The sequence below is a fragment of the Colletotrichum gloeosporioides genome (genome assembly GCF_011800055.1).
Source record: "Colletotrichum gloeosporioides strain Lc1 chromosome Unknown consensus_19, whole genome shotgun sequence".
Taxonomy (NCBI): Eukaryota; Fungi; Ascomycota; class Sordariomycetes; order Glomerellales; family Glomerellaceae; genus Colletotrichum; species Colletotrichum gloeosporioides.
In genome coordinates this window covers 207,655-232,583 of record NW_025544664.1, presented here as the reverse complement: position 1 = coordinate 232,583, position 24,929 = coordinate 207,655, and the positions used below count along the sequence as shown (strand labels likewise).

The following is a 24,929-nucleotide window of genomic DNA, read 5'->3' as shown; positions in this document are numbered from 1 at the left end:
TTATGAGGAAGATGGTAGTAGAGAACAAAATAGGGGTGCCGATAATGATAGACGACGACGAAAGCGAGCCCGCAGGAACATAGTCGCTTTAAGAGGATATAAATGTGTGAGCACTGCCCGGGTAGCCAATTGACACTGTCTGGCTGGCAAAACTCTTTTCTCAAGTCTTCATCCCTTATGGCGGTCAAGCCGTGCACCTGTTCATTGTCATGAGGTAATGATCGAATAATAATACATTGTAGCAAGTGCTGCAAAATTGCGCAATATGAAGAATACAAGCATGCAGGCGCATGGATCGCTTGTAACATATCTATGTACATGATTCCCAATATGAACAGCAGAACCATCTCGAAGAGTGACGAGATAATCAGTAATTGTACAAGCCTAGTTTGACAGCATCACCAAAGACCTCTTCACGCGGCCGTAGGAGCGTAGGCGAAGAACTCCTTGACAGCCACACCGGCATACGTGCTGCTGCCGGACGCAGTCAGGACAGCTCTCAGCGCAGTCGTAGACACCTTGGTAAACTTGACCTCGGCAGGCGTGTCAGAGACATCCGTGGGGTACGAAGTCGCGTCGACAGCCTTCCACGCGGTGCCGTCCTTGTACTCGAGCTTCCAAGAGGCAGGCGGCGCAACACCGACGGTGGATCCGGCAGCCTGGTCCGCGAAGAAGGCCATGGCGGCGCCGTTGAGCTCCTGGGTGGCGTTCCAGGTGAGGGTCAGGGTGCTCTCCTTGGGGGACTGCTCGGCGTTGTAGGAGGACCAGTAGTCGGGCGGGAGAGGCGCCTCCTCGACGCGCTCGTCGTTTATGGCCTTGATCCAGTACTGGATGGGGGTCTCGCCCTCGGAGGCGGCGACGGCCTTGGGGGCGACATTGCGGGTGGGCTCCTTGGCGGCGGCGGCGCGCTTGGTCTGGACGACCTTGTTGATGGCAGGGGGCTTGGCGGAGTCGTCCCAGGTGAGCTTGTCGATGGCGATGGAGCGGCGGAAGTGCGTGCCGCCCTCGGCATCGCGGGTGTGGTAGACCAGGCCCCACTCACCGTTGCTCAACTTGTAGGCACCCGGGTGGGAAGTAGTAGAGGAGACGATATCGAGGAAGACACCCTGGAAGGTCCAGGGGCCGAGAGGGCTAGAGGCGGTGCCATAGGCCAGGCAAGCGTGGTAGCTGGTCGGGGTGCAGGGGGAGTCGGCGCCGGCGTTGTTAGCAGCGTAGAGCATGTAGTAGGTGTCGTCGCGCTTCATGAGCCAGGGGGCCTCGAAGAAGCCGGTGAGAGAGTCCACATCGACAACATCACCCTTGATGGTGATCATGTCCTTGTCGAGCTCGTAGCCTTTGAGGTAGCCGAAGGTGCCGAAGTAGATGTAGACCTTGCCGTCGGTGTCGACCATGACGGTGGGGTCGATGTTCTGGATGTCGTTGCCGGGGGACGGGACGGTCTGGGAGATGATAGGGCCGGAGGGGTGGGCGTCCTTGAAGGGGCCGAGGGGGCTGTCGGAGACGGCGACGCCGATGGCGAAGGGGTCCTTGGCGCTGCTGCTGGCCTGGGTCACGGGGGCATACATGTAGAACTTGCCGTCGGCGCCCTGGACGATCTGGCTGGCGTACGCGGTGCCGGCGCTGGCCCAGGAGAAGATGGCCTCGGGCTGGGCGACGTCCTGGTGCAGAGTCCAGTCTCCGCCGGCCGGGTCCGGGTTCTTGGCCTCAAAGATCTGCCACTCGTTCATGACGAAGCCGTTCTCGGTCGGGCCCGCAGCGTCCCGGCCGGAGAGGATGTAGAGGGTGTCATTGACGATGAGCGGCGCCGGGTCGGCGGAGTACATGGAGCCATCGGCCAGGATGGGGTTGCCGGTGGACGTGAAAGTCTTGGAGGTTGCCTGACGGCGGACAGGGATGACGCCTGCAAGCAGGGGCTGAGCCAGCAGCGAAGTAGCGAGACAAGCCCGCAACAGGTTGGAGAGCATTTTGAGAAATGATTGGAGAAAAAAAGAATGACTGAATACACACAAAAGAAGGACTGTTGAAAGAACGAACAAGCTCACTGAGTTGACTTGGAACTCGAGTTGGCACTAAGGTCGGGGAATTCTTCCAAAGGGCTGAGTGTCAGGATTTAAAGAGACTTAACTGGATTAACCTTAGGAGGGGCATCCACTTTTCCTCATCCCTGAATTTCGTTCGTGATACGAATAAATTGACAATTGCACCAGATCAGCCAACAGGGGGCAAATCATCACTAATTGTGACGGCGTCTAGCCACTTAAACTGGGGTAGCCATGAGACTTGGTTGCGTTAAACGACTTGCCCAAAGCAACTAAACGGAGCAACCCGGCTCAACCCAGCCATAAGTCAGCGATCTTTTGCTGCCCGTTCTCATCCCCTTTGAATGTATTCCAACTCCGCCCTACTCTCAAGTACTATATGCGTTTTGCTCAATACGAGGTTGCCCCTCCAAGACTAGGACGAACCATCCGTGGATTTTGATTTCCCCGGTGGGAGGACCGGGGCGTATCATTGCGACTCTTTCTACTTGCGACCCAATCATGTTGCACAGAGACCGACACCGAAGGGTTGCATCGCACGGGGGATGGGCAGATGTACCCCGCGTTTGCTGCCCATTCCGTGCATGAGAGCAGGACGCCAGGCTTGGTGGGATGCTTAGCTCACGGCTCGCTTGAGGGTATCGCGTAGTTGACCCTCGTTAACTGGGAAGATTGCGGTCGCGATGCACAAAACTCGGATCATCCGCCCGATCCATGGTTGCATTCGGTTGCCTGGCCCGAACCAAGAAACAAGCGATGCGAGTCTTGAAGCGAAAATACACCATAGGTTTGGTTGATGTTTCCTCAACTGACCAAACAAGCGATGGAATCTGTTCCGCCGAGGCGTGGGATTCATCGGGAACGACACCGGGTTCAATGTAGCATCGCCCGTCTGCAGGAACGTAGATCGGTCATAGCCTATCGCCTTTGTAGAATGTCCCTCAGAGTTGAATGGTATGGTGCCATCAATAGTGTGATCAGAGCCCGATCAAAGTGTCTATATAATCATGATGGTCCGTTGGAGTCTGTAGCCAGAGTCTAGCTCTTCAGACAAGGCAGAGCAGTTCAGCTCCTCATGATCTCCGCCATGAAGTTCACCCTTGTGCTCGCCAGCCTGGTGGCGACCGTCTTCTGCCAGGACAACTTGGGTCTGAGCAACGGTTACATCACCCTTACGACCGCAAACTTCAATCTCCAGCTAGTCCGCAACGCCCAGGTCCTCGCCTCCCTCAAACCTGCGGGCGACACCTTTGATTTCCTCCCCTTCGACTACCTCTCTAAGCGTGCACGCAACGGCCAGTACCACTGGGGCGATATCACTTTCCGCTACCGCCAATCTGGCGCCACCGCATGGACCGACGGCAACTCCGCATCGGCCCGGCAAACGGTCACGGCCCTCACCGCGGGGTCCGGCGTCCTCGCCTCCTCCCGTCTCGGCCCCACTCTGCCGACCGGACCGCTGAACATCACCCGCGAGTGGCTCGACGTCTCCGGCGATCTCGGCCTGCGCTTCACGATCCAGAACTCGGGATCCTCTGCCGTCGAGATCGGCAGCCTGGGTTTCCCGGCCGAGTTCAACTCCATCTTCACGAACCGCCTCGCCACAGACATGCAGCGTTTGTGCTCCCTCTCAGACCCCTATATTGGTATGCATGCCGGCCAAATCCGCGTGGCCCCGATCCGCGGGACCGGCGCGGCCCTTGTCGTTACTCCGCTTGGAGACACGCCCTTGGAGGCATACCGCAACCTCCAGGAGACGTACTACTCCGACACAGCCTATGGCAGCCAGACGTTTGAGGGCTTTTACGAGTGGCAGACCCTCACCAAAGCCTGGGCTGAGAACGAATGGCGCGCACAAACACCCTGGAACACACCTTCTTCGAAGACCCTTCAGCCCGGTCAGTCTCTTCAATTCGGTGTCCGCTTCTCGGTGGCAAAGTCTGGCGTGCGCGGACTCGATGCCGCGGTCAGGGGCACCAATACCCCTACCGCCGTCGGTGTGCCTGGCTACATCATCCCCCGCGGGGAACCAGCTCAACTCTTCCTGCAATCCCAATCCGCCGTCAAGTCTCTCGTCTCCGAGCCCGCCGGCTCACTCACCGTGACCCTTGTCTCGTCTGGCAAATACACCGTTACCCCCTCCGCCTCCGCCTGGGGCCGCGTCCGCCTGACCATCACCTACGCCGACAACAAGATACAAACCGTCCATTACTACGTCACCAAACCCTCCACCGAAGCCGTCGCAAGCCTCGGTCGCTTCCTCACGACCTCGCAATGGTTCAACGACACATCCGACCCCTTCGGCCGCTCCTCCTCCGTCATGACGTACGACTACGAGACAAAGTCCATTGTGACCCAAGACTCGCGCGCCTGGGTCGCCGGCCTCAGTGACGAAGCCGGCGCGGGCTCGTACCTCTCCGCCTTCATGAAGCAGGCTATCCAGCCGTCCGCGGACGAGGTTGCCAAGCTCGAGCAGTTTGTCGACAACGTGCTCTGGAAGACGATACAGACGACCGACTTTGGCGTCCGCAAGAGCATCTTCTTCTACGAGCCCGCGGCTGTGCCGAATTATAGGTACAGCACCAGCATCGACTGGACTTCTTGGACGTCGTGGAACAAGGCAGCCGCGTATGCTATTGATCGCGCGTACAACTATGTGCACGTCGCGGGCGCGTATTGGTCGCTGTACCGCGTCGCGAGGGCGTACCCGGCGCTGGTGAAGAGCCATACGTGGGATTGGTATCTGAACCAGGCGTACAGCACGGTCATCAGGGGTATGAGGAACGATGTTGGGTACAACCGCGTTGGGCTGATGGGGGAGACGGTGTTTGGAGAGATTTTGACGGATTTGATCCGCGAGGGGCAAACCACGAAAGCGAATACTCTGTCGACAAGCATGCGGTCGAGGGCGGCGCAGTGGGATACAGAGGAGGTGCCGTTTGGAAGCGAGATGGCTTGGGATTCGACTGGCCAGGAGGGGGTTTACTACTGGGCCAAGTGAGTTTTGGTTTTCCTGGTGATCATTGTTGTATATGCTGACTTGATTTAACAGGTACTTTGGCTTTACCAACACCGCTACGAAGTCGGTCAACAGTGTGTTGGGTTTCATGCAGACCCTTCCCCACTGGGGCTGGAATGGAAACGCCCGTCGATACTGGGACAACATGTGAGTCTTGCTATTCCATATGACGACTTCTCTCCTCCGTGGATGCTCCGCGGTTCATCATTCAATTCCATCTTTGCACTCGTCACACATACCCAATATCTATTACTCACACCCATGGGTATCCATCCATCTCCATCTCACAAACCCATGGATATCCAAAGCCACACCCATAACTCAGATCGTACCCAAACCCATGGGTTAGTATCCATGATGATTACCCATTACCCATTACCCATGGATACCCATATTCGCGGATATCTACAATCATATCTATGCACAAACCATCTTAAACTGGGTTCATCTCACTGTATGGAGTAGTATGCCAAGTGGTTTAAATGCTTTTCCCTTACTATGAGACATCTTACTGGCTGGGCTGGAAATTCTCTCAACATAAGTACCTACGCAAATCATACCCATACCCATACCCATGGGTATCCATCATTGCGCACTACCCATTACCCATATGGTTGTTCATTTGGATACCCAAATCCAAACCAGCCCGTACCCATGGGTATCCATTTCCATAGAATCCATACCCACGGATACCTACTGCCCAACCAGTACCCATACCCATATCCAAGGATACCCATATCTACTCCCAACCTATACCCAAACCCGTGGACACCCATCCACTCCCACACCCATCCCAACCTCACAACTAACACACCCAGCTACGGCGGCAAACTCCGGCGCATCGAACGCCAAATCCACCACTACGGCTCCGCCCTCAACGCCCTCCCCCTCCTCTCCGCCTTCCGCTCATCCCCCACCGACACCTACCTCCTGCGCACCGGCTACGCCGGCACCACCGGCCCGCTCTCCAACATCAACGCCGACGGCTTCGCCGCCGCCTCCTTCCACTCCTGGCCCGACACCCTCAAGTGGGACGGCATCAGCGGCGACTACGGCCCGGGCTTCCTCGGCCTCGCCCTCGGCTCCGGCACCTACGTCGTCCAGGACGCCGAGCTGGGGCTCGTCGCGTTCGGCGGGACGCTGACGTCCTCTGGGAACAGTGTCAGTGTGGTGACGAAGGACGCTGTCAGACGCAAGGTGTTTATTGGCCCGTTGGGGGTGTTGGTCAGTGTGGATGCTGGGATTGTGAGGGAGGTCAAGTATGTTGCGGCGTCGAAGACGGTGGACGTCACGCTGGCTCAGCTGGATGGCGTGCCCAAGGCGGCGAATGCGGTTATCTGGGTCGAGGGCGGTGGAAGCTGGAAGGTCACCGGGTCAGGCGTCACTCAGGCGAGAGGGGGCTGGCAGGTTGCGCTCTCGGGGGACAGCGTCGTTGTTCAAGTTCTCCCCGCTTAAGCTCTTCGGGGTGTCTCTATTTCTATTCCATGTACATATTCAACACCAACCATGAAATCGCAAACCCGCACATCATCCATGCCATCACAAATCCTTCTCCAACACCACAAAATACAAATCATCCCTCAACGCCTCGCCCCCCACCAGCTCCTTATACGGAAACTCCCTCCTCTCCCCCGTCCTCCTGTACCCCCTCCTCTCATACCACGAAATCAGCTCCTCCCGCACCCAAATAACCCACATCTCAATCCTGCCCACCCCCCACTCCCGCCTCGCAAACTCCTCCGCATACCCCAGCACCCTCCGTCCGACCCCGCCGGCCTGCCTCTCCGGGTCCACCGCAAACAGCCCAAAATACGCCGTCTTCCCATCCGCTTTGCGGAGCACCTCGCAGCACGAGAGCGGCGCGCCCGCGTCTCCGTCCGAGACCAGCAACACCACGCCGTCCGGGTGCGTGATCTTAGCCAGCAGCCCCGCCTCGTCGATGCGCTGGTCCGCGACGAGGTCCGCCTCCGTCGTCCAGCCCTTGCGCGAGGAGAGCCCGCGGTAGGCGGAGCGGATGAGCGGGAGGAGGAGGGGGATGTCTGCGGGGGTAGCGGGGCGGAAGGAGAGTGGTGGTTGAGGGTGTGAGACTGTCATTTTGGGTGTCACGGTGGTTGTGCGGTTTTGATGTTGCTGTTGAGCGGCCTGTCGTTGGGTGAGGAAAAGATAGAGTTGGAGTTGTGGTGCAGTCTTGTGTCGCGATTGGACGGCTTTGAAACAACCCTCACGTTGGATGCAGAAAAAAAGTGACAACGACTGAAAGATGCAGTTAAGAAACTTGTCGTTAGACACTCGCAAATCGTGAATCTGGAAAACACCCAAGATCTTAAATAGCCTCCACCATACCGAATCACACCAGAATCCACAGGGTCTTCCAAGTCGCATCGCTTTCGCAACAGCCCCATCCAGCCCGACTTTCACACACGTCTCTCTCAGCTTTGACACAGGATACATACCAAGCCTCTCCCCAAATACCTCTTCTTGCCCTTCTAGTTCCTTACCAAGCCTGTTAAAATCCCAGCCGTTCACTAAATCTACCCGCCGGCGCCACCGCCCAAGCCCCCCACCGCGAGTCAATTAAGGGCGCGACACGGACGACACGAATGACATTTTCGACACGTTACCGCCCTGCGGACGCTTGCCGGCGTCGTCCCGCCGAGGTCGGCCCCAATTTCCTCTCTTCGACCCGAGTCAAGTTCGGCGGTAAGTGGGCGCCCGTAGAACACAGAAGAACGATGACGTGCCTGGCCTTATCTCAACTTTCCTCATTCAGACTGGAGAGGAAATTTACGCAGCCATGATTAGCTGCCTTTCAAAATTAGAGTGATGGCCTACATTGGACAAGTGTCGTTCAGCCCTGGAGTGACATGCCATCCACAGCAAACAAAAGAAACACCATGCTGTCCATCACATAGTTGAAAGAGAGAAGTAGCGTTAGGGAAAAGGCTCACGCAAGCTCCGATATTTTCTAGATCGTGGGTATCACTACAACACGCTACACTCAAACACGATGCCACGCCATGCTCATGCTTCGCAATGCAATGCCAATGTTTCGTTTCAGTGCCCTCTCCCTCATCCTGCGCCCCTTTCCATGAACCAAAGAAGGACAAGCTCTTCACTTTTTTCCCTTGGGTTCGCGCACCTTCACACCCTGCACCGAATCCCACACGCTCGCGCTCACCTTCCTTGGAATCTTGCGCCCCCGCAACCGCTGGTCAATCAGCCACATGCCCACCACAAACTCCTGCTTGCTCAGCATCCCGCGCCCGCTGCGGTCGACCAGGTCCCACACCTCGGCGAGCTCCTCCGCCGGCAGCCGCGACCGCCGCCAGATCTCGCGCGCCACAATGTTGGCCACGCAGTCGGCCGCGTCCTGCGGCGGCGGCAGGACAGCATCCGACTGCAGCGCCTGCGGGAGGAAGGGCGTGAGTAGCAGCGTGCCGCGGTTGCTCGCCCAGACGGCCTCGTACCGACGGCGCTCGCGCTCAGTGATCTCGTCGCGCCAGCGGCGGCGGGCACCCTCGGCGTGGGAGTGCTTGTTGCTAGCCTTCTGGTGCTTCTTTTTGCGAATCTCGTCCTCGTCGTCGGACTTCGAGGGCGGCTGGCGGAGGGTCTGCCGAAGCCGCGGCGACTTTGTCCGGTTTGGGAGGGCAGGCGGAGAGAGGGTTGAGTTGCCTGTGTTAGAGGGCGTGAGGCGAGCTGCGGCGAGGGACCCAGCCATGATGGCGTTGGAGAGGGAGTTCAGAGGTAGACTTGTTGTAGATGATGCCGGCGTGCGGCGAGGGGTCGCGCGGGTGGGTGAGCTGTTCACAGACGAGCGGCTGGGCGTGCTAAGCGCCGAGTGCGTCTGAAGGTTCGGCGGTCTGACGGGGGTCGTATCGGGTACAGCCGTCAAGCCAGAAGACGCGGACACGAAGGTATCGTTAGATGAGCTCGTGTCAGCAGTCGATGGCCTGGTCGCGGAAGTCGGACGTGAAATCTCCTGCAGTGGAAGGCCGTGACCATAGACCGATGCCATGCTCCTGGGCTTCCTCAACGGTGGCGCTTCCGGCTCCTTCGCTTTTGAAGCTGGACCGCGGGGTTGAGGCGGCGTTGGCGGCCGGATCTTTGCTTTTGACGCTGGCCGCTTAGGTTGAGGAGAGACAATTTCTGTCTGGACCCTGCTGACCGTTGGTGGTGAGTTCGGGGCTGCCTGCTTTGCCTTTGTCGTGCGTGACCTCCGTGGCTCAGGAGCGACAGGAGGCTCTTTCGAGTCTGATCTCGTAGGCTGAATGGAGGCTGCTTTGGCCAGAGACGGCATCGGTCGCTTCTCCAAGACCTCAGCAGCAGGCTGCAACCCCACAGGCGGTTTCCTCTTTTGCACCACCTGCTCTGACTCTGTCCTCCTGTGCGGCGACCTCTTGGCCGGCGACCCGGGCTGCTTCGACGGTTTCGCAACCGGCTTCTTCGCCCCCGCATCCGACATTGTCCTCTGAAGAGCTGGTGTAGGCGTAATCGGCCTCGGCTTAGGCTTCGTAACCGGCTTGTGGCTCTTTGGCGTGACAGCCTCCACCTCCCTCTCCCCCGGCGTGGGTGTGATCGGCCTCGCCTTGACCTTCGGCTTCGGCTTCATCACTACCGGCCTCTCCTCGATGCCCATCCTCGCCGCCTTGGCCCTCGCAGGGCTCAGCTCCCTCTCAGGCGTCATCGTCCGCACCGCAGGTCTCCTCCTGCCCTCTCCCCCGCTCTTCTTCACCGGGTCGACGTCCTCGCTCCGCTCAAACATGGTAATAAGGTGTCCGGTGGCCGGTATGGACGTCGTGTCAGGCAGCCCCATCGTCCCCTCCTCCTCGAGACTATCCCTCCGGCTGCGCAGGCTCCGCGCGCTCTGCATCTGGTGCAGCTGGTTCACCTGCGCGGGCGTCAGCGCGGACGGGCTCGGGTGCGGCTGCGGGCTAGGCGAGGCGCTGCGCGAGGCGGCGAGGGCGGCGGCGATGTAGCTCGGGCTCTTGGGGTCGAGCTTCGTGTGCGGCGTCAGGTGGGATGCCGTCGAGGCGGCGGCGGGGCTGCTCGCGAGGAAGGAGGACAGGCGGTCGCGCATGTCGGCGGTGCCGTCGCGGCCGAAGGTAGTGCTCGTCGCGACGCTCGTGCCGGTGTGCTGGCGCTGGATCGGGCTCGTACTGCGGCTGCGGTCGGCGGCGGCGGTTGCTGCGAGGGCCGGGGCGAGGCTGCCTACGCCCCCGCGGGCTCCGGCGGTGGTGGTCGGTTTCGGGGGCGGGACGGGCTTGGGCTTGGTCTTGCTGAAGGCGAGGTTTGCGCCCTTCAACGCCGCGGCAGCGTCGGAGGCGCCGCCGCCGGTGTGGTGGTGGAGGCTCTGCTGTGTGTTCGTCATCATGCCGGTTGACGGCCGCGGGGTGGGATGGTTGTCGAGGGTGGGAGGAGTGTCGGCATCGGACTCGGAGGGGGTTTGGTTTATGCGGTCGACAATGGTTGGAGCATTACGTGGGAGGTGTCGTGATTTCGAGCGAGAGACGGTTGCGATGGCTTCGTCTGCGATGTGTGTGTAACGCGTGTGAGTAGGTCGAGGGCAGAGTCGAAGGAAGGGATGAGGTGTCGTTTGTTTGATGTAGGTTGGTAAATAGGAAGAAGATACGAGGAGGTGTCAGGGGGACGCAGACGGAGACGGAGTGCGTGGTGTGTGAGTGTGGTCGTATTGGATCCGGCTGCGCCGCAGAAGTGGAAATACCTAGGCAGGTACTCACTCTGTAGCTGATTATTGATTATCCACCTTCACCCACGCAAATAGCAGCTGCCCACCGCACTCTCCACGTCTGCTGCCGCTGCTGCTGAGTGAGCTCCAGCTTTCTGCCTTTCTGCCCGTGCGGAGAAGGTCGTCGAATGGGATGATTGGGGGAAGCTGCGGCGCATTCAGATGAACGGGTGGCCCGGTGACCTTCTTTTCAGGCAGTGGAATGGATATTCCTTCCAGGTTCTCCCTCTGCAACAAGCTCCGGCATTCCACTGCCAACTGCAGCACCTGTAAGGCTGAGACACGGCGCCGCTCTTGACACCCGACAGCCCGCCTGTGTTCCTTACAGGGGGCATGTTCCCATCCTGACACAGTGACGCAAAGAATAATATATGGGGAACTGAATTTGGGGGGAGCCGAGGAACCACCAAGGAAACACAAACCACCACCGAAGATCTCGACATCACCGGCGTCGTCATAGCGGATCTGCTGGACATCTGCCCTGACTAGACCACCACCCCGTCACGCTACCGACGGGCTAATAAGGTCTAGAATCCCGCCCCAGCATCACCTGTCCTCCCAGGAGTTTGTCACCCTTTTAGCTCCCGTCTTGCCCGGCCTCCCACCCATCGCCTCTCGCTCACCACTCCGGCATCCTCGGCTTCCATCTTCATCATCACCAGACCAAACACACAAAAGTCATGATAAATCAGCGATGCACGCATCACCCCTTTTTGTACTACTTTAAGAAAATACCTACTGGGTCCATGGTAGAAAAGCGGTTGAGCTTTAATAGCAACAACACAAAACTACAAAGTCTTACAAAAAAAGGCTGACAGAAAAAAGAGAAAAGGAACACACTCCGGATGCGACCCGCCGACAGTGGTCGAGTAACAGGAAAAAAGGCCAAAATCAAACGCAAACGAATCGCAAACCAAACTCCGTTTCTTCGACCGACCCCTCCCTTTCCCTTTACACCTTTCTTCGAAAATCAGGTATCGCAAAGACACCCTTTCCTCCCGTCCACCTGTCCCCCCCACCGAATGGGTATGTCCAACCGAAAGAGGAGAGAACCAAAGCCGTCTCGAGGTCGGGGCTATACATATGCAGATGGAAGTCTGGAAGAAGTAATAACGACACAATAAAAAGAAGAAGCAAAAAGAGGTGTGTGTTCGGTTTGGTCCGCAGACACGGGGTCTTTGTTCAGAGAGAGGGTGTGTGGGTGTTGGGGGAGATACTCCGCGTCCTTTTGTGTTGCTGAAAAGACAATAGGTCGTGAATTCGACTTGTTTGATCGTTTCAGACATGAGAGGGGGGCATAATCATCCGACGTTATCATCAAAGTTTGAAGAAAATCTTCGGAAGCAAGAGGTTGCTAACGCCAAACAGCAACGAAGCAAGACATTTCTTTGGCTAATGCTCAATGATGTTGTTTTGTTTCCTCAGTATCCGTCCTCGTCGGTCCACTCGCTGCCCGAGATGATCCGGTTGCCCTCGTGGTCCGCAAACGCATTCCCAGCATGCGCCTGCGGCGGGTACGCCCGTGGCCTCTTGGGGTCGATCGCTTGCTGGCGCGCCGCGCGCACCTTGGCGTAGTACGTGTCCGTCGCGTCCTGCTCGGGCTCGCTGGCGTCGTCGTACGTCTCCCAGTTCTCCGACCCCGTCACGTTGCTTGAGCCCGTCGACGAGTTGGAGATCTGGCGCGGCGGCGGCGCTTGGCTGTATGACGGAGGGTGGTGTCGGATCACGGAGGATTGAAAGTCGAACTGGGAGGAGCCCTGGGAGTGGTGGGATGAGGCGGAGGCGTGGGAGTTGTGGGAAGCGTGGGATGCGTGCGAGGTGTGGGATAGGGTTGAGTTCGCTCTCATTAGGCGCGGTTGGCAGTCGTCATACACATCCTCCAACTCGACCTGACGGACGATGCTTCCACCAAGCCCGGCAGACTTGTAGTGGTTCATGTTCATCGGAGTCTCGAGGTCCATGGCGTGGAGATCACGCATCTTGGGCGGCGGCGCACGGAGGGGAGGGCCTCCACGTATTGTCGCGTAGGCGTCAATCCTCGACTCGGGTCTCTGTATCCTCTCGGGCGAGTTGTTGCCATACTTGAGGTTGGTAAGTGGAGGGCGTGCGATCCTTGACGGGCTTCCTGGGGGCTTGGTGAGTGTGCCGTGGTTACTGCGGAAGCCCATGGAGGATTCCGGCCGAGGGCTGCCAGGCGGCTTGATGTGAGCGGACAAGGGCCTTGCCGCGGATGCGCCGTTCATGTTGTTGGCACTGCGCTTGTTTGTCGGGGCGGGACCGACGGGTGTCTTGGCTCCCTGGCGGGTTGGTGGTCTCTGGGCTGCGCTGACGCTATTCGCGCGGCTATGGCCGGTTCTGGGCTTGGTTGCCGAAGCCATCTGTCCGGCGCCGGGTGTCTTGGATCGCGGTCCAGGGGCAGGACGATCCTCCGCCTCGAGAGCGTCGAGGTATCTCTCACCGTGAACAAGGAACGGACGGCCGTACTCGTCCTCGAAGCGCTCCAAGACTTGACGAAGATCGGCAGCAACCTTGGGCAACTCCTTGGCAATACGCTTGCGCATCTTTTCCTCTCGGAGCAGCTTGCCGGGGTCGCGTCTTTCTCCCTTTTGTCCGCGCATCATGAGGCGAGAAGCATCCTGGCTGGAGGCTGCAAGCTCGTCACGTTCGCTGGTAAGGCTCTTGTGCTTGTCGATAAGTGCGAGTGTGGGGGCGCGCTGCTCCTTGAGAACCTCCAGTCTCGCAATCTCGCGCTCATGGGCCTCGAGCAGGGCGTCGCTGTATACGTCGGAAAAGGCAGGCGTGAATTCGAGCATCTCGTCCTCGGAAAGGTAGAGAGCGTCCCACAACTCCTGCAGCTTGCAGCGGGCGTCTTCGACAAACAAGTGCAGGTTCTGACGCTTCAGCTCGTTCAGGCGCGCCAGCTCGTCCTCGAATTCATTGATCTGGCGGACGCCGCACCCGCGGTTGCTGTTCAGGAAGCTCTTCCTCTCGGCGTGGTCCACCTCCAGCTTCTCCCACAGGGCCTCGACCGCTGCGCGCAGGTCCTTGAGCTTCTTCTCGCGATTCTTCTTCTCGTCGGACAGCTTGTCGCGCTTCGCCTTGAGGCGGGCGATGTCCTCCTCGTGCAAGCCCAGCTGCTCCGGCGCATCGCGGTAGTACTTGACGATGGCGGCGTCTGTCTGGGCCTGCGGGGTGCCGAGCTCGGCCCAGAGCGAGATGATGTGCTCGCAGAGGGCCTTAATCGTTGCGACGCGTCGGCTGTACTCTTCATAGACTCTCGTAAACTCGTTGTCGAGCTTGTCGACGTAGGCGGGCGACAGGTCGAAGTTGGAAGGGACCGACTGGTTCGGGCCCGTCGGGGGCAGGGGGATCTGGACGAAGGTGGGTTCGAGGTGCGACGAGTATGATTCCAGGGCTTCGACAAGTTCTGGCGGCGTGGTCAGCGGGACTCCTTTTCGTGGCGCGTCGCGGCTGCTGCTGCCGGGCCAACTCACTCTTGACCTGCGCGAAGCGCTCCTTGTGCAACCTGCTAATCTGGACGTGCTTCTCCTTGAGGGACTTTAAGCAGCGGACCAGGGGGTATGTGATCTTGATGTCGTCGCCGTCGCGGTCGCGGCGACCGCTGATTGATGCCTCCATCTGGCGGATGTTGTTGATCATGCGCTCTGCCTCCTCAATCATCTCCTCCTTCTCGGTAGTAACAAGGCGGACCTGGTCGGTCAAGGCCTTGGAAAGGGCCTCGAAGAGCTGTGGCGATGGTTAGCACACGGACAGAAACCCAAACGATGAAGGTAAGAGCGTACGTCTGCTTCGCGCGCCTCGCGATCATGGTTTGGGACGCCAATTTCGTCAAACAGGCCGTGCAGCTGGCCGATAATGGTGTTGACCTGCTGGGACAGGTAACTGGTATCCATGGCGGATAAGTGGACGAATACGCGCAACCAAGGAAAAGGGACAAAAAATGCCGGTTAAAGTCGCGGGCAGTAAAATATCGATTAGGTAGGTTCGTGGGGTAAAAAGAGCGGGTGCAGCGCAAACGGCTGGTGGTGGTGGTTGTTGTTGATGATGCTATTCACGCCGGGGCGGGGAATCGTCGGGGATTTTTCTGGTGGGTGTTGGAGTTGGATTTGTTTACTTTCTCTCAAGGGCTAGCGAATGGTCACCGAGTGAGTTGCGACTCGAGGTGCATTGTCCGACCACAAGAAAAATAAAAGTAAAACAAAGAATCCAAAAGAGCGGCGCTGGAGGGATGGCAATCTGCAGTCTCCGTGGTATCTTGATAATGAGGCCTGGAGAGAGTCGAGATGTCGTTTGTCAGAGACTGCGATTAGTTACCTGTCGTGATGCGGCGTTGGGAGGGGGAGAGAGTGAGGGTGAGGGTGAGGAGGTGCAATGAAAGATCGAGAGAGTAGTGAATGAACGGGAAGGTGGTCGGGAAACGTGATGGGCCAGATTTAGCGGGTTCGCCAGTGGCAGCTCTCGCGGTGGGCCGTCGCCAGGGGCAACAGCCAAACGCTGGGCAGCTTCAGTGAGGAGTGGGCGCTGCTGGTGGTGGGTTTCAGAAAGAGCTACCCCGCCATTGGCCGCCAATTGGTCCGTACGCCCTTAAAACCCCGGTGCTATTGCTGTCCAGTCTTTGTGGACTCAGGTTCCTTGTTGGTGAGCTGTTCTAGCGCCCTGTCGCTTGTCTGTCAGCGCGGGCCAGGGATCTTAGGTAAGACTCCTCCTGCTCCCTCCCTCGCACCTCGTCAATTCTGCCAGGACGCAGTGAACCCAGCCACTCGTCACTCTGCTTCACGCGAAATGAGACTCATGGTCTCCCACATGGCCGCATCTTGGTTCAGCGATGGGGAACACGTTACAGTTGGTATTCTATCACTTCTTCATGCAGTTGATGCGGCTCTTGGATGATTTTCTGCTCTGTTCGATCGTGTGCAGACGATCGCAAACCCTATGCAAACACTCAGACAAACAACCAACTCAGTCACCCGCAGTAGTCCAGAATAAAGCCCGAGGCAGAGCGGACCCGCGCATCCGTTTGTTTACATTGGCCCAACCTCGTTGACTGGGCCATCGGCGTCTCCTCCTCCCCTCGTCTCCCTCTGCGAGATGGTCCAATGGCTGCGCCGACTCGTCAAAAGCCCGTCTGCAAGTCATTCAGCCGGCCCACGAGACGAGTGGCTCGCATGGCAGGACAGGGCACGGCATGGCACACAGCATGGCATTTGCTGCAACAACACAGCCTTTTAGGATTCTCTCCTGCAGCAGGATGGAGTCCAAGGTTCTTCTTTCCAGAGTCTCAGAGTCCCAATCAACTCAAGCAACTCGATAAAAGACCGGGCCCCCAGAGCAGGAATCCGATCTGCCTCATCTCGGCTCTCTCCCATCCCATGTTTCCTCCCCCTGTCCCGCCCCGTTTCCAAGTGGGCGCGTGCTGCCCCAAAGTCCCAGCGGTGAGATGCAGCAGCGCCTCTCTTCACCGTGGTGACGCTCCCGAAACCTTGCTCAAGCTGCATTGTTGTCCGCATCTCTCCATTGGCATTGGCCCGCCTCCTTTCTTCTTTTCCTGCGAGATGTCTCGCATCAGCTTTTCCCTCTGTTTGTTGAGTCATTGTTCCGCGATTCCAGTTCTGGGCGATTGTTCCCTCGTCATGGAAGCATCAATGGAAGGAAATAAACATACAGACAGAGGCCCCATAACATCTGGCCCATGCTCCTCTTCCCCCCCAGACTCCCGCCGAAAATCTTCGTAACCGACCCCGTCGAAATCCAGTTTGATCTCCGCAGCTTTCCCTCTGTTGCTCATCCTCGCCCAGCAAAACCCGGCACGGCTGAGGCCGCACGGCGCTAATAAGCTTCTGGGTCGGAATATTTGATAGAACGGACGGGTACCAATCGCCGTGGCTGCCAGCCATTAGAATTCTGCCCGAGCTTTTTTTTCAGGCGACGTCATCACCATCGGCACAACCTGCCACCAACAATGGTTGCCTGGGAGCCTGCATCGACAAGCGTTGCACCAGGCTAGGCCAAGAGGCTATTCCGCAATCCGCTGGGCGAGATTCTTATCCCTGTCCGCACAATCGGCGATGTAGTATTTCAGCCATCCAGATTTAATCCTCGGTCATGTTGGTTTTGTTGGGTCCTGTGAGCACGTAACCTTCCTGTCGCATCTATCCCACGATGTCACCCTAGCCAGGCTGTAAACCATGGAAAAAGCCAGCCACTTCATATTCCCAGAGTGTGACGATTTCAGCCTCTCGCAACAAGATTGATTCCATCCTTCAGTGCTCATTTCATCTGCGCACCCCGATGCAGCTTCGTCTCAATCGTTCTTAGGCTACCGTTCATCAACAATCACCTTCCCATTGCACGAAAACCTTTGGGTGGCACAGCTGCCTTCTTGTGATGTGCATCTCCTAGCCACCATGTGCTTTCTGTAGTTGTTCAGATGATAAGAGACGCACGCTACGGCATAGCTGTCTTTTCAAGGATCAAGACGCCAGCCCACCAAACCTGTGAGGAGAACAACACATGATATGCGAAACTGAATAAAGTCGGATGACATTCCTCCGTGCCAACGTGTGAGCAACGATGAGCTTTTAAAATCTCCAGTGCCGTCTTCTAGCCCTTCCGCATATCGTGGGATACCGTCTAGTGTTTGATAGTCACGAGTCAGGTGAACCAAGTCGGCATGAGCCTCATCACCGTCACAATTGGACCGGACACAAAATCAAATAGGACATACGCTCAATAGCTGCCGAAGAAACCCCTCCCTAATCCACTCTCCAGACGCTCCGTCTGCTCCTGAACGCCTCTACAAAGTGGCAACAAGCCCAAAGACCCAGTAAGATTCGTGAGTGAGCGCCCCAAGGCGATTAAACCTCTGTAGAACCAGAAACTCCATCCTGCCCCCATAGAAATCATCTGTGCCGGTCGTCAGCCTACGCATCGCGGCAAGAGGACGAAAGTGCAGAGCGCTTACGGTGTTGAACACGCCTTCGTCAAGCCGTGAAGAATCGCATTCCTCATCACGCAGCCTCACGCCGCAACCATTCTCACTTTGCTGCACGTCCCGCCCTCGCAGATAACCGGCCGCTCGCCCTTCAAAGTCCCCATCTCCGCATACTCATCCCCCTCCTCCTCCTCGTCCCTGCGACTGACGGTGTTGTTCCGCGTGCTCTTCGCCCTCCGCCGGCGAACATACGCAGTCGTCGCGAGCGCGATGACCACGACGCCGACCCCGATGCCGATGCCAGCCTGGGCTCCTGTGCTGAGCCCGGCGGACACCTCCGCCGTGTCCATGATGCGACGGCAAGCAACCACGGCGGCAGTGCGCGCGACGAACGATTTCTCTTTTCGCTCTCTCTCTATCTCCCTTCACTCCAAGTCGCGATTGAAGCAGAGAGTAGCAGATGTGGCTCGTTTTCGCTACCTCGTGTCTGTGGTGGAGTTGATTGTGGGGTTTAAAAAAGGGAATGGGAACTGCGCGAAAAGAGATACGGTTAAAGTGCGTCGTACTTGTCGCCGTATAGAGTTTCCACGAGTGTATCAAGAAATGTGTACGGATTGAGGGAAACTCTGCTGGCGAAGGACGGCGCATCCCTGCTCGAAACAAACCATCTTTCCCGTAGACTCTGGCCATTTGTCGTTGGGGGAACAATGGTTTCCCCGCGTTGGCTGGAAGCACCTTCCTGTTCGGGTGGTCATGGATTGCTTGGCTTTCAAGAGGGGTTAAACTCACCGAGGATTTAAGCTACCATGAGCCGCATCGCGATATGGACTTTACGAGTCAGCGTAAGTTCGCATTGCGAATTGCGAAAAGATAAAGTGCCAAGCTGCTTCAGATATCGCGAGGGCCTTCGTATTGCGAAGAAATAAAAGATGAATCACTATCGTTTCCTAAGATGTCGCTTGAACAAAGTGCCACCGTTTCAAAGGCAGCATCTGTGATTTTCCAGGAGTGAAAGACAAATCTTTTTTTCCCCTCCTCCATGATGTTGAGTACAAGTCTAATGACCTTGAGATCCTGGGCGAAATTGAAAATACTAGATTCCTCGGCGTCTAAATTCCACTTTGGTAGTGCCGAGAGAGTTAGGCTTTCCCTCGACATGTCCAGTTCCTAATCGAAAACAATCTGGTCAAAGTGCACCGTACTTATGTCGGACATTTCTTCCTGTTACATTTTGGGGTCACTAGCTATTTGTCCTTGATTTCCTATTGTTCATCAATGCTATGTGAGACCTAACGCAGTGAAGCCGGGCAGGGCTTATCCTCAAGCGGCCAACGAGGTCTCAATGCAGGATCACCCATCTAGGGACCTTCACCTGTTTCAGTCTTTGTCATTCACCAATAAGAAATAGTTGCAAGGCTGTCAGATCCTGGATTGCGACAATGATCCATCCAGTCTTGCTAGTTGGTCTGGTGGGATTGGCTCAATTGACGAAATGTGGAGGCAATCCATGCAGCCGCTAGGCATCAGTCCAACAACCAACAGATCACCGCACTCGCAGTACAGCGGTGGATTCTAAAGGATTCCCGCGCCGCAACTGCTTCTCAGGAGACTTTCCTTTTCATTCATCCAATTGAAAGCCTTCACAATATTGCCTACATCGGAGGCTTTCGACTGTCCAGTTTTGCTCTACCCTCCAGCAACATGTGGCGTCTCACTGCAGTCGTCGTGTTAGCCATCAGAGCGGTGCAAGCCCAAGACACCGGCAACGTTACCGCCGAATGCCCAGATGTGCCGGGCTTCTTCTACCAGGACAGCTGTAAACTGCTCTGCCGGGAAACTGAATGGACGGATGTAGTTGTCTTTTATCTCGGCAACTACGTCGCCCACGCCGCCACCATCACTACGCGCCCAGGACAGAGCACTCTGATCACTGTGGTAACAATGATAGGCGCCGTTCTGCTTCCCGGCACCGGCATCTGGAACGGTATGAAGGCTATACTCAGTCTGGCTAGATTCGCTCCTACCGACTTGCAGACAGCAGCTCGTGCCGGCGCATTGTATGCAGTGGTCAAGGACAATCACCGCCGCCAGTGTCAGACGTCTATATCAGATGGAGCCGAGGGCATCCAAATGGCTGCGATGCCGGCTACAGTGACATCTCAAAGCGCCCAACAGGAACAAAACATAGAGAAGCAACTTTTAGAAGATTCATCAGTACATGAAGATTCAAGGTCGAATGGCACGGCAACTTGTAAGTTATTTTCTACTTACATGGTTCCAGAGCTAATTCAACAAAAGGGACGACAACTCTATTGAACTCCAATATTCACGGACTATGCAAGCTGCCCGAAGGATACCACCTAATGCAAGTCCCACAGAATGCGACTTTTGTGGGAGAAGACGACTTGCCCGTGGACCACCGACCATGGTACCACTATCGACGTTTAGCAAATATCATCCTGCCTTGGACACAGCCTCAACCCGATAGGCCCACCGCCGCGTTATCCTGCAGTTACAACATAGTCAGAGTACTTGCATCCATCATTCAGTTAATCTTTGCAGTCTCAACACTGTACCGCACACGCGGTGACCAAATCCAGCGTTACGGTTATGCCGCATTCGGCCTGACTGTGTTACCCTACGCATGGATGTCCCTCATCAATCTCGTTGGCAACGCCATGTGCCCACAGTACGATAAGATCTATGTTGCCAGCTCCCGAGCCTTGCGCGAGTTGGAGCGAACTCGAAGAGACGGGTCTCAGAACTCGGAGATGTCAGAGCAAGATCAGTGGCATGTAGTTGGCGCCGTGGGCCGCCTGGAAGATCATTGGGATGAGCAACTATGCAAAGACTACGAAAGCTGTCGCGAGCAGGAAGGCGCCGAACAGACGACACTTATGGCACGCAAGCGGTCGGCTCTTGATGCGGTCTTGACAACTTGGAGTCGAAAGTCACCTAGTCGCATGATTGTGGGGCCTATCATCGACATACTCTGGACGGAAGACTTCCGCCGGACCCTACGTTGGTATAGAGACGAATTTATGCTGCTCGCCAGGGAGGTGCGCGAGGACCCTAAGTCTGGGATACTCTCTTTCTTCCGGAGATGGAAGGAGCAGTTGCTGGCGCCTTTGATCGTGTTCATCGTTCCCTTGGCTCTGGTAGGCGGCCTCTCCGGTTTCCAGCCCGGGCAGAGCGAACCATTTCAGAGGGTGTGGGTTATGATGTGGCTGGTTCTTGGCTTGGGAGTTGGATTTGTCCTCGGCCAAGCCCTGAGACGATTTGGCAACCAGTCAACTAATGTATACCAACAGCCCACTGGGTACTATGTTGGCCCATATGGTTTTCTAAGCTTTTGGGAAGCCATTATGGGCGCCATGGCTTATGGACCTGTTGCCATTGGAGGGTATGTAGTAGTCACCCGGATGCTTCTTGAGTCTGGAAGCTGTGTCGAGGTCAAATCTTAGAGCACGTAGGGGCTTTTGCATAGAGAATTAAGTCAATAACGAGTGCGTGGACAGTATTGATGCTGAACGAAGAGATAGACCACCGTCAGCAGCACGATAATTGATTCGTTGAAGTTACGACAGGGTCGTGCCGTCACTGGCCACACCTTGGTTTCTTGCTCAAGCTCAGTGAGCTCGACGCGTCGCGCTGATAAGAGTGGGTGGCTTCATCATTTTTATTCGCAGGATCATCTTAGTTTTCCCGCTCATGCTTGTTCACATGAAAATCCCAAAGATCCAATCTCAAACATTTTCATGCCATCATCGTCAAAGTGAGCCAGCCGTCGTCAACAGCACCATGTAACCGCCCGGGAATTCACGCCGACCACGCGCCGGGCACGAGTCACGCATGCGCCCTCACCGAAGCATAGCGCTGGACTGACCGAACTATGCGATTCAAGATCGCCTCTGATGACACCCTGGACTTGCGCGACGGTATCTTGACAGACCTCAGGGGCGCCCGAGAGGAAGCCTACCGCGCCGAGCTTGAGACGGAAGCCGCTCGTAAGGTCCTGGAACTGGCGCAATACCGACAGGAGCGCGCGCAGAAGAAGGTCAAACAGCTTAAGGCGCGGTATGATATTGCAGAACGAATGGTGTGGCCAGCGAACGACGAGTACTGGGGTGCTGCGGAGGTGATGCACGATGCCAAACAAAACGCCGGAATGCTGGAGAAGGGACCGCGTCCGGTCATCGACTGGGAGAAGGAGAGCATCTCCGAGTTTGGCGACAGGGCACGCAATGTGTCTGCAGACGTCGGGGAGAGGGCGCTTCCGAGTCTCATTGCGGCCGGTCCAAATCGGAGTCAGAAGAGGGTTAAGAGGCATCACCCCTATCCGACCAAAAAGGACTTACCACCGAGACTTGGGCCGCTCGTGGAATTGAGCGTGGAGAGTCAATCTCAAGACCCAGTGGAAGTAAAAGTTTCCAAGCTGAATGAAGATACCGTCATTGACGTCGGGCACAAAAGCTACCTTGTTAGACAGGATCCGGAAGAGATATGGTCAAGGTTCATGGCAACATCAAATCGCGACGATCGCCGGGCATTCAACGAAGCCCACAAGAATGACTTATTGAATATGTTTGGGTATGGGCCTAGACAGGCAGTCAAACCTTCCGAGTTGATTGACACGAAGTGGGGGATAATGCAGGTCATGTCCAGGGAGGAAGCAGAGCGGAATGGCTGGTTACCAGCGGAGGGCTCAGCTTAGGCCTCGTTAGCCCGGAGGCGTTTCATGACAATGAATCACGATAATCTGAACTAGATCAGTGTTACTCTTTGGAACATGGAGGGACACGAACGATCGTCCAGTCAAAGACGCTGAGCTGATTCTGAAATGGGCGTTCAACTGCAACATAACGGGCGTAACATTGAATCGGGGAATACAAAAATCTACAATCTTTCTCGATCGCTGTCTCAATTTATTGGTGTAGCAAATCAGCACTGCAGAGAGCTGGGTGGTATTTCAGCCACCGCCACGCGTTGGCTACGCCCTCCCTACATGTGAGGAGGCACGACGTTCCACATCACGCCCGCCCCCTTAGAGAATCCAGCTTCGGTCCCCAGTCAAAACTGTGCCCCCTAAAAGTGCTGCACATCTCGTCTTCGCGTTTGGAAAGCCATTTCTCCTTCTCAACCTCAACTAGGGTACGCGCCTTCACATCTCACTAATCCCTTATAAGACTTCATCCGCCAAGATGAACGCTGTAACAATCTCGTCGTATGTCACAGATGCCAACAACCATAGCCTACTGAACACCAAATACCACTCCGCCCTCGAGAACCTCCGTCGCGCGGAAGAGGAGAAATGGACTGCTCAGATCAACTCGGAGAGGAAGCACTCGATTTCCATGGCACACAATTCCCAGCTGGCAGATTTGAGGGCCGAGCGAGACGCAGCTGAAGTGGCCCTCAAACAGATCATTGTCTGCCTGCAGGCAGGCGAGGAACGTCTAGAGAGAGCCCAGTATCGACTGAAAAGGGCCTGGCTAGACAAGCCTGAAATCGATGAGGAAGCCAACAAAGCTCATATTGACCTTTCACGTTCAAGGGTCCGTCTATCTAATGCCGCGTCGATATTTCAATGCGAGGCGGAACAGCATCGTGTGCTACCAGTTGGAGATTGGGGCGGGTGCGTGTGTGAGGACTACCGGACGCTGCCGCCAGAATTCGCAGGCACTTCGAGCCAGACTGAGCAGGTGGAGGCCATGTCAGTGTCGTCCTCACCATCCGAGATGCCCCACCTGACTACTGGAACTCCTTCGTTGGCCAGTGAGCCGTCATCTCAGCCGTTGACTCAGCCGCCAGTCGTTGCCATCAGGCCTTTGCGGTCCAGCAGGACGAGAAGTATCGCAGCTAGGCACCAGCCCTACTTCCGATCAGCGGTCAACATCCTGAAGTGGCAGATGCAACAGCCGGAAGGGAATGGGGGCGAACCAGACGTGGAGAAACTTGAAGCAGCGAGCGTGAGGGAGCGCTTGATCAAGAGCCCAGAGGTTGAGTACTTGGGGGAGACGGTGCCGCAAGATTGCGAGGAGGAGTGTGCGGAGGCCAAGAATACCGAGTAAGGATAAAGGAGGCAACCGAGGTGCAAACGAAGGAAATGGCTGTTGAAGGGTGGCAAATTTGAAACCTCGGTTCAGTCTCAACTCATCAGAATTACCCAGAAGTGAACTGTGCGTTTGTGAAACCTGGCGACATCAACTTTAACAACATATGTACGGAGATTAGAACATGTTTTTGATACGAGGAGTGATTTCATATGAGTCTATAAGAAACTCGTCGCGACGAATGTTAGTCTATCGTTCATAATGCCAAATTTGCTGCTCCGAAATGCCTTGCAGATAATGCCGTGTTGGCAGCGTGTGCTGCTCAGTAAAAGTTCATCTATGAGTGTCACAAAAGGGTTCACCGGAACCAGAACATTATTCTGAGCAAAAACGTAAAGAAAAAAAAGGCGAACGTCTGTGTTTCTTTTTGAGAAAGCGCATTCATCGTGAGCACCTCAAGGATTTGGTGGTTCGGGATCGGGATCGATGGTGACCTATTCATGTATGAATAATGAAGCACCTGAAGCGGGCAACCTACCTTAGCATACTGGCGCCCCCTAAACGCGCTGGACGATCTGGCCCGGAAGTGAACGCGACGCGTCCGCCACTTCCATCTCACAATTCACCAACCTCATCCACACACCCCAAAATCTCACGCGATTGGGTCCAATGTAAGCCAGACAAGCCCGACGTCCAAAGTAATGCTAAGATGGAGTCGCGTGCGACGTCTGTGGTAAACCCGCAAGAATCGCACACTGGGCCGTCAACGAGTTTCTCTGCGACCTCGCAGAAGAGGTTGCATCTTGCATTTGTAAGTCCACGTAAATGTTTATCAGTAGTGGAGAAAAAACCAGCCATTCAAATCATTGACTCAGAAGATATTCAGTTTACTTGCACACAAGCCAACATGTTGTTTACGTCTTTCTCCTGTCCTCAGACCTTCAGCCGCTGTTCCAGCACCTTTTACTGTTGATTATTTCAGACCTGATGCGTTGCGCAACAAACGCAACTTCCCATGATTGCTTTCTCTTTCGACTGCCCATTCATCAAGCTTACGACGCACATCTGCGGCTTTACCGCTAGGGACTTGGCCTGCAGAGAGCATTGAAGCGATCACACC

At 56.2% G+C, this 24,929-nt stretch overlaps 9 protein-coding genes across 9 annotated transcripts; 4 read left to right on the top strand and 5 right to left on the bottom strand.

Moving 5' to 3' along the window:
- Positions 1-413: 413 nt before the first annotated feature.
- GCG54_00006364 (uncharacterized protein) lies at positions 414-1,964 on the bottom strand (the record flags this gene model as incomplete). Its single annotated transcript, XM_045406368.1, has 1 exon — positions 414-1,964. The coding sequence occupies one exon, from the start codon at positions 1,962-1,964 to the stop codon at positions 414-416; it is 1,551 nt and encodes a 516-aa protein (XP_045267660.1).
- Positions 1,965-3,114: 1,150 nt separating this feature from the next.
- On the top strand, positions 3,115-6,513 carry GCG54_00006363 (uncharacterized protein; the record flags this gene model as incomplete). Its single annotated transcript, XM_045406367.1, has 3 exons — positions 3,115-5,036; positions 5,092-5,205; positions 5,877-6,513. The coding sequence occupies 3 exons, from the start codon at positions 3,115-3,117 to the stop codon at positions 6,511-6,513; spliced, it is 2,673 nt and encodes an 890-aa protein (XP_045267659.1).
- An 84-nt stretch (positions 6,514-6,597) lies between these two features.
- Positions 6,598-7,152, bottom strand: GCG54_00006362 (uncharacterized protein; the record flags this gene model as incomplete). Its single annotated transcript, XM_045406366.1, has 1 exon — positions 6,598-7,152. The coding sequence occupies one exon, from the start codon at positions 7,150-7,152 to the stop codon at positions 6,598-6,600; it is 555 nt and encodes a 184-aa protein (XP_045267658.1).
- Positions 7,153-8,170: 1,018 nt separating this feature from the next.
- Positions 8,171-10,426, bottom strand: GCG54_00006361 (Increased rDNA silencing protein 4; the record flags this gene model as incomplete). The annotated part of the gene is made up of 1 exon (XM_045406365.1): positions 8,171-10,426. The coding sequence occupies one exon, from the start codon at positions 10,424-10,426 to the stop codon at positions 8,171-8,173; it is 2,256 nt and encodes a 751-aa protein (XP_045267657.1).
- A 1,799-nt stretch (positions 10,427-12,225) lies between these two features.
- Positions 12,226-14,718, bottom strand: GCG54_00006360 (Anaphase spindle elongation protein 1; the record flags this gene model as incomplete). Its single annotated transcript, XM_045406364.1, has 3 exons — positions 12,226-14,231; positions 14,299-14,551; positions 14,608-14,718. 3 exons carry the CDS (start codon positions 14,716-14,718, stop codon positions 12,226-12,228), a joined length of 2,370 nt encoding a protein of 789 aa, XP_045267656.1.
- A 3,124-nt stretch (positions 14,719-17,842) lies between these two features.
- Positions 17,843-18,106, bottom strand: GCG54_00006359 (uncharacterized protein; the record flags this gene model as incomplete). Its single annotated transcript, XM_045406363.1, has 1 exon — positions 17,843-18,106. One exon carries the CDS (start codon positions 18,104-18,106, stop codon positions 17,843-17,845), a length of 264 nt encoding a protein of 87 aa, XP_045267655.1.
- Positions 18,107-19,457: 1,351 nt separating this feature from the next.
- GCG54_00006358 (uncharacterized protein) lies at positions 19,458-21,220 on the top strand (the record flags this gene model as incomplete). The annotated part of the gene is made up of 2 exons (XM_045406362.1): positions 19,458-20,007; positions 20,055-21,220. 2 exons carry the CDS (start codon positions 19,458-19,460, stop codon positions 21,218-21,220), a joined length of 1,716 nt encoding a protein of 571 aa, XP_045267654.1.
- Positions 21,221-21,648: 428 nt separating this feature from the next.
- GCG54_00006357 (uncharacterized protein) lies at positions 21,649-22,470 on the top strand (the record flags this gene model as incomplete). Its single annotated transcript, XM_045406361.1, has 1 exon — positions 21,649-22,470. The coding sequence occupies one exon, from the start codon at positions 21,649-21,651 to the stop codon at positions 22,468-22,470; it is 822 nt and encodes a 273-aa protein (XP_045267653.1).
- Positions 22,471-22,957: 487 nt separating this feature from the next.
- GCG54_00006356 (uncharacterized protein) lies at positions 22,958-23,827 on the top strand (the record flags this gene model as incomplete). Its single annotated transcript, XM_045406360.1, has 1 exon — positions 22,958-23,827. The coding sequence occupies one exon, from the start codon at positions 22,958-22,960 to the stop codon at positions 23,825-23,827; it is 870 nt and encodes a 289-aa protein (XP_045267652.1).
- Positions 23,828-24,929: the final 1,102 nt, after the last annotated feature.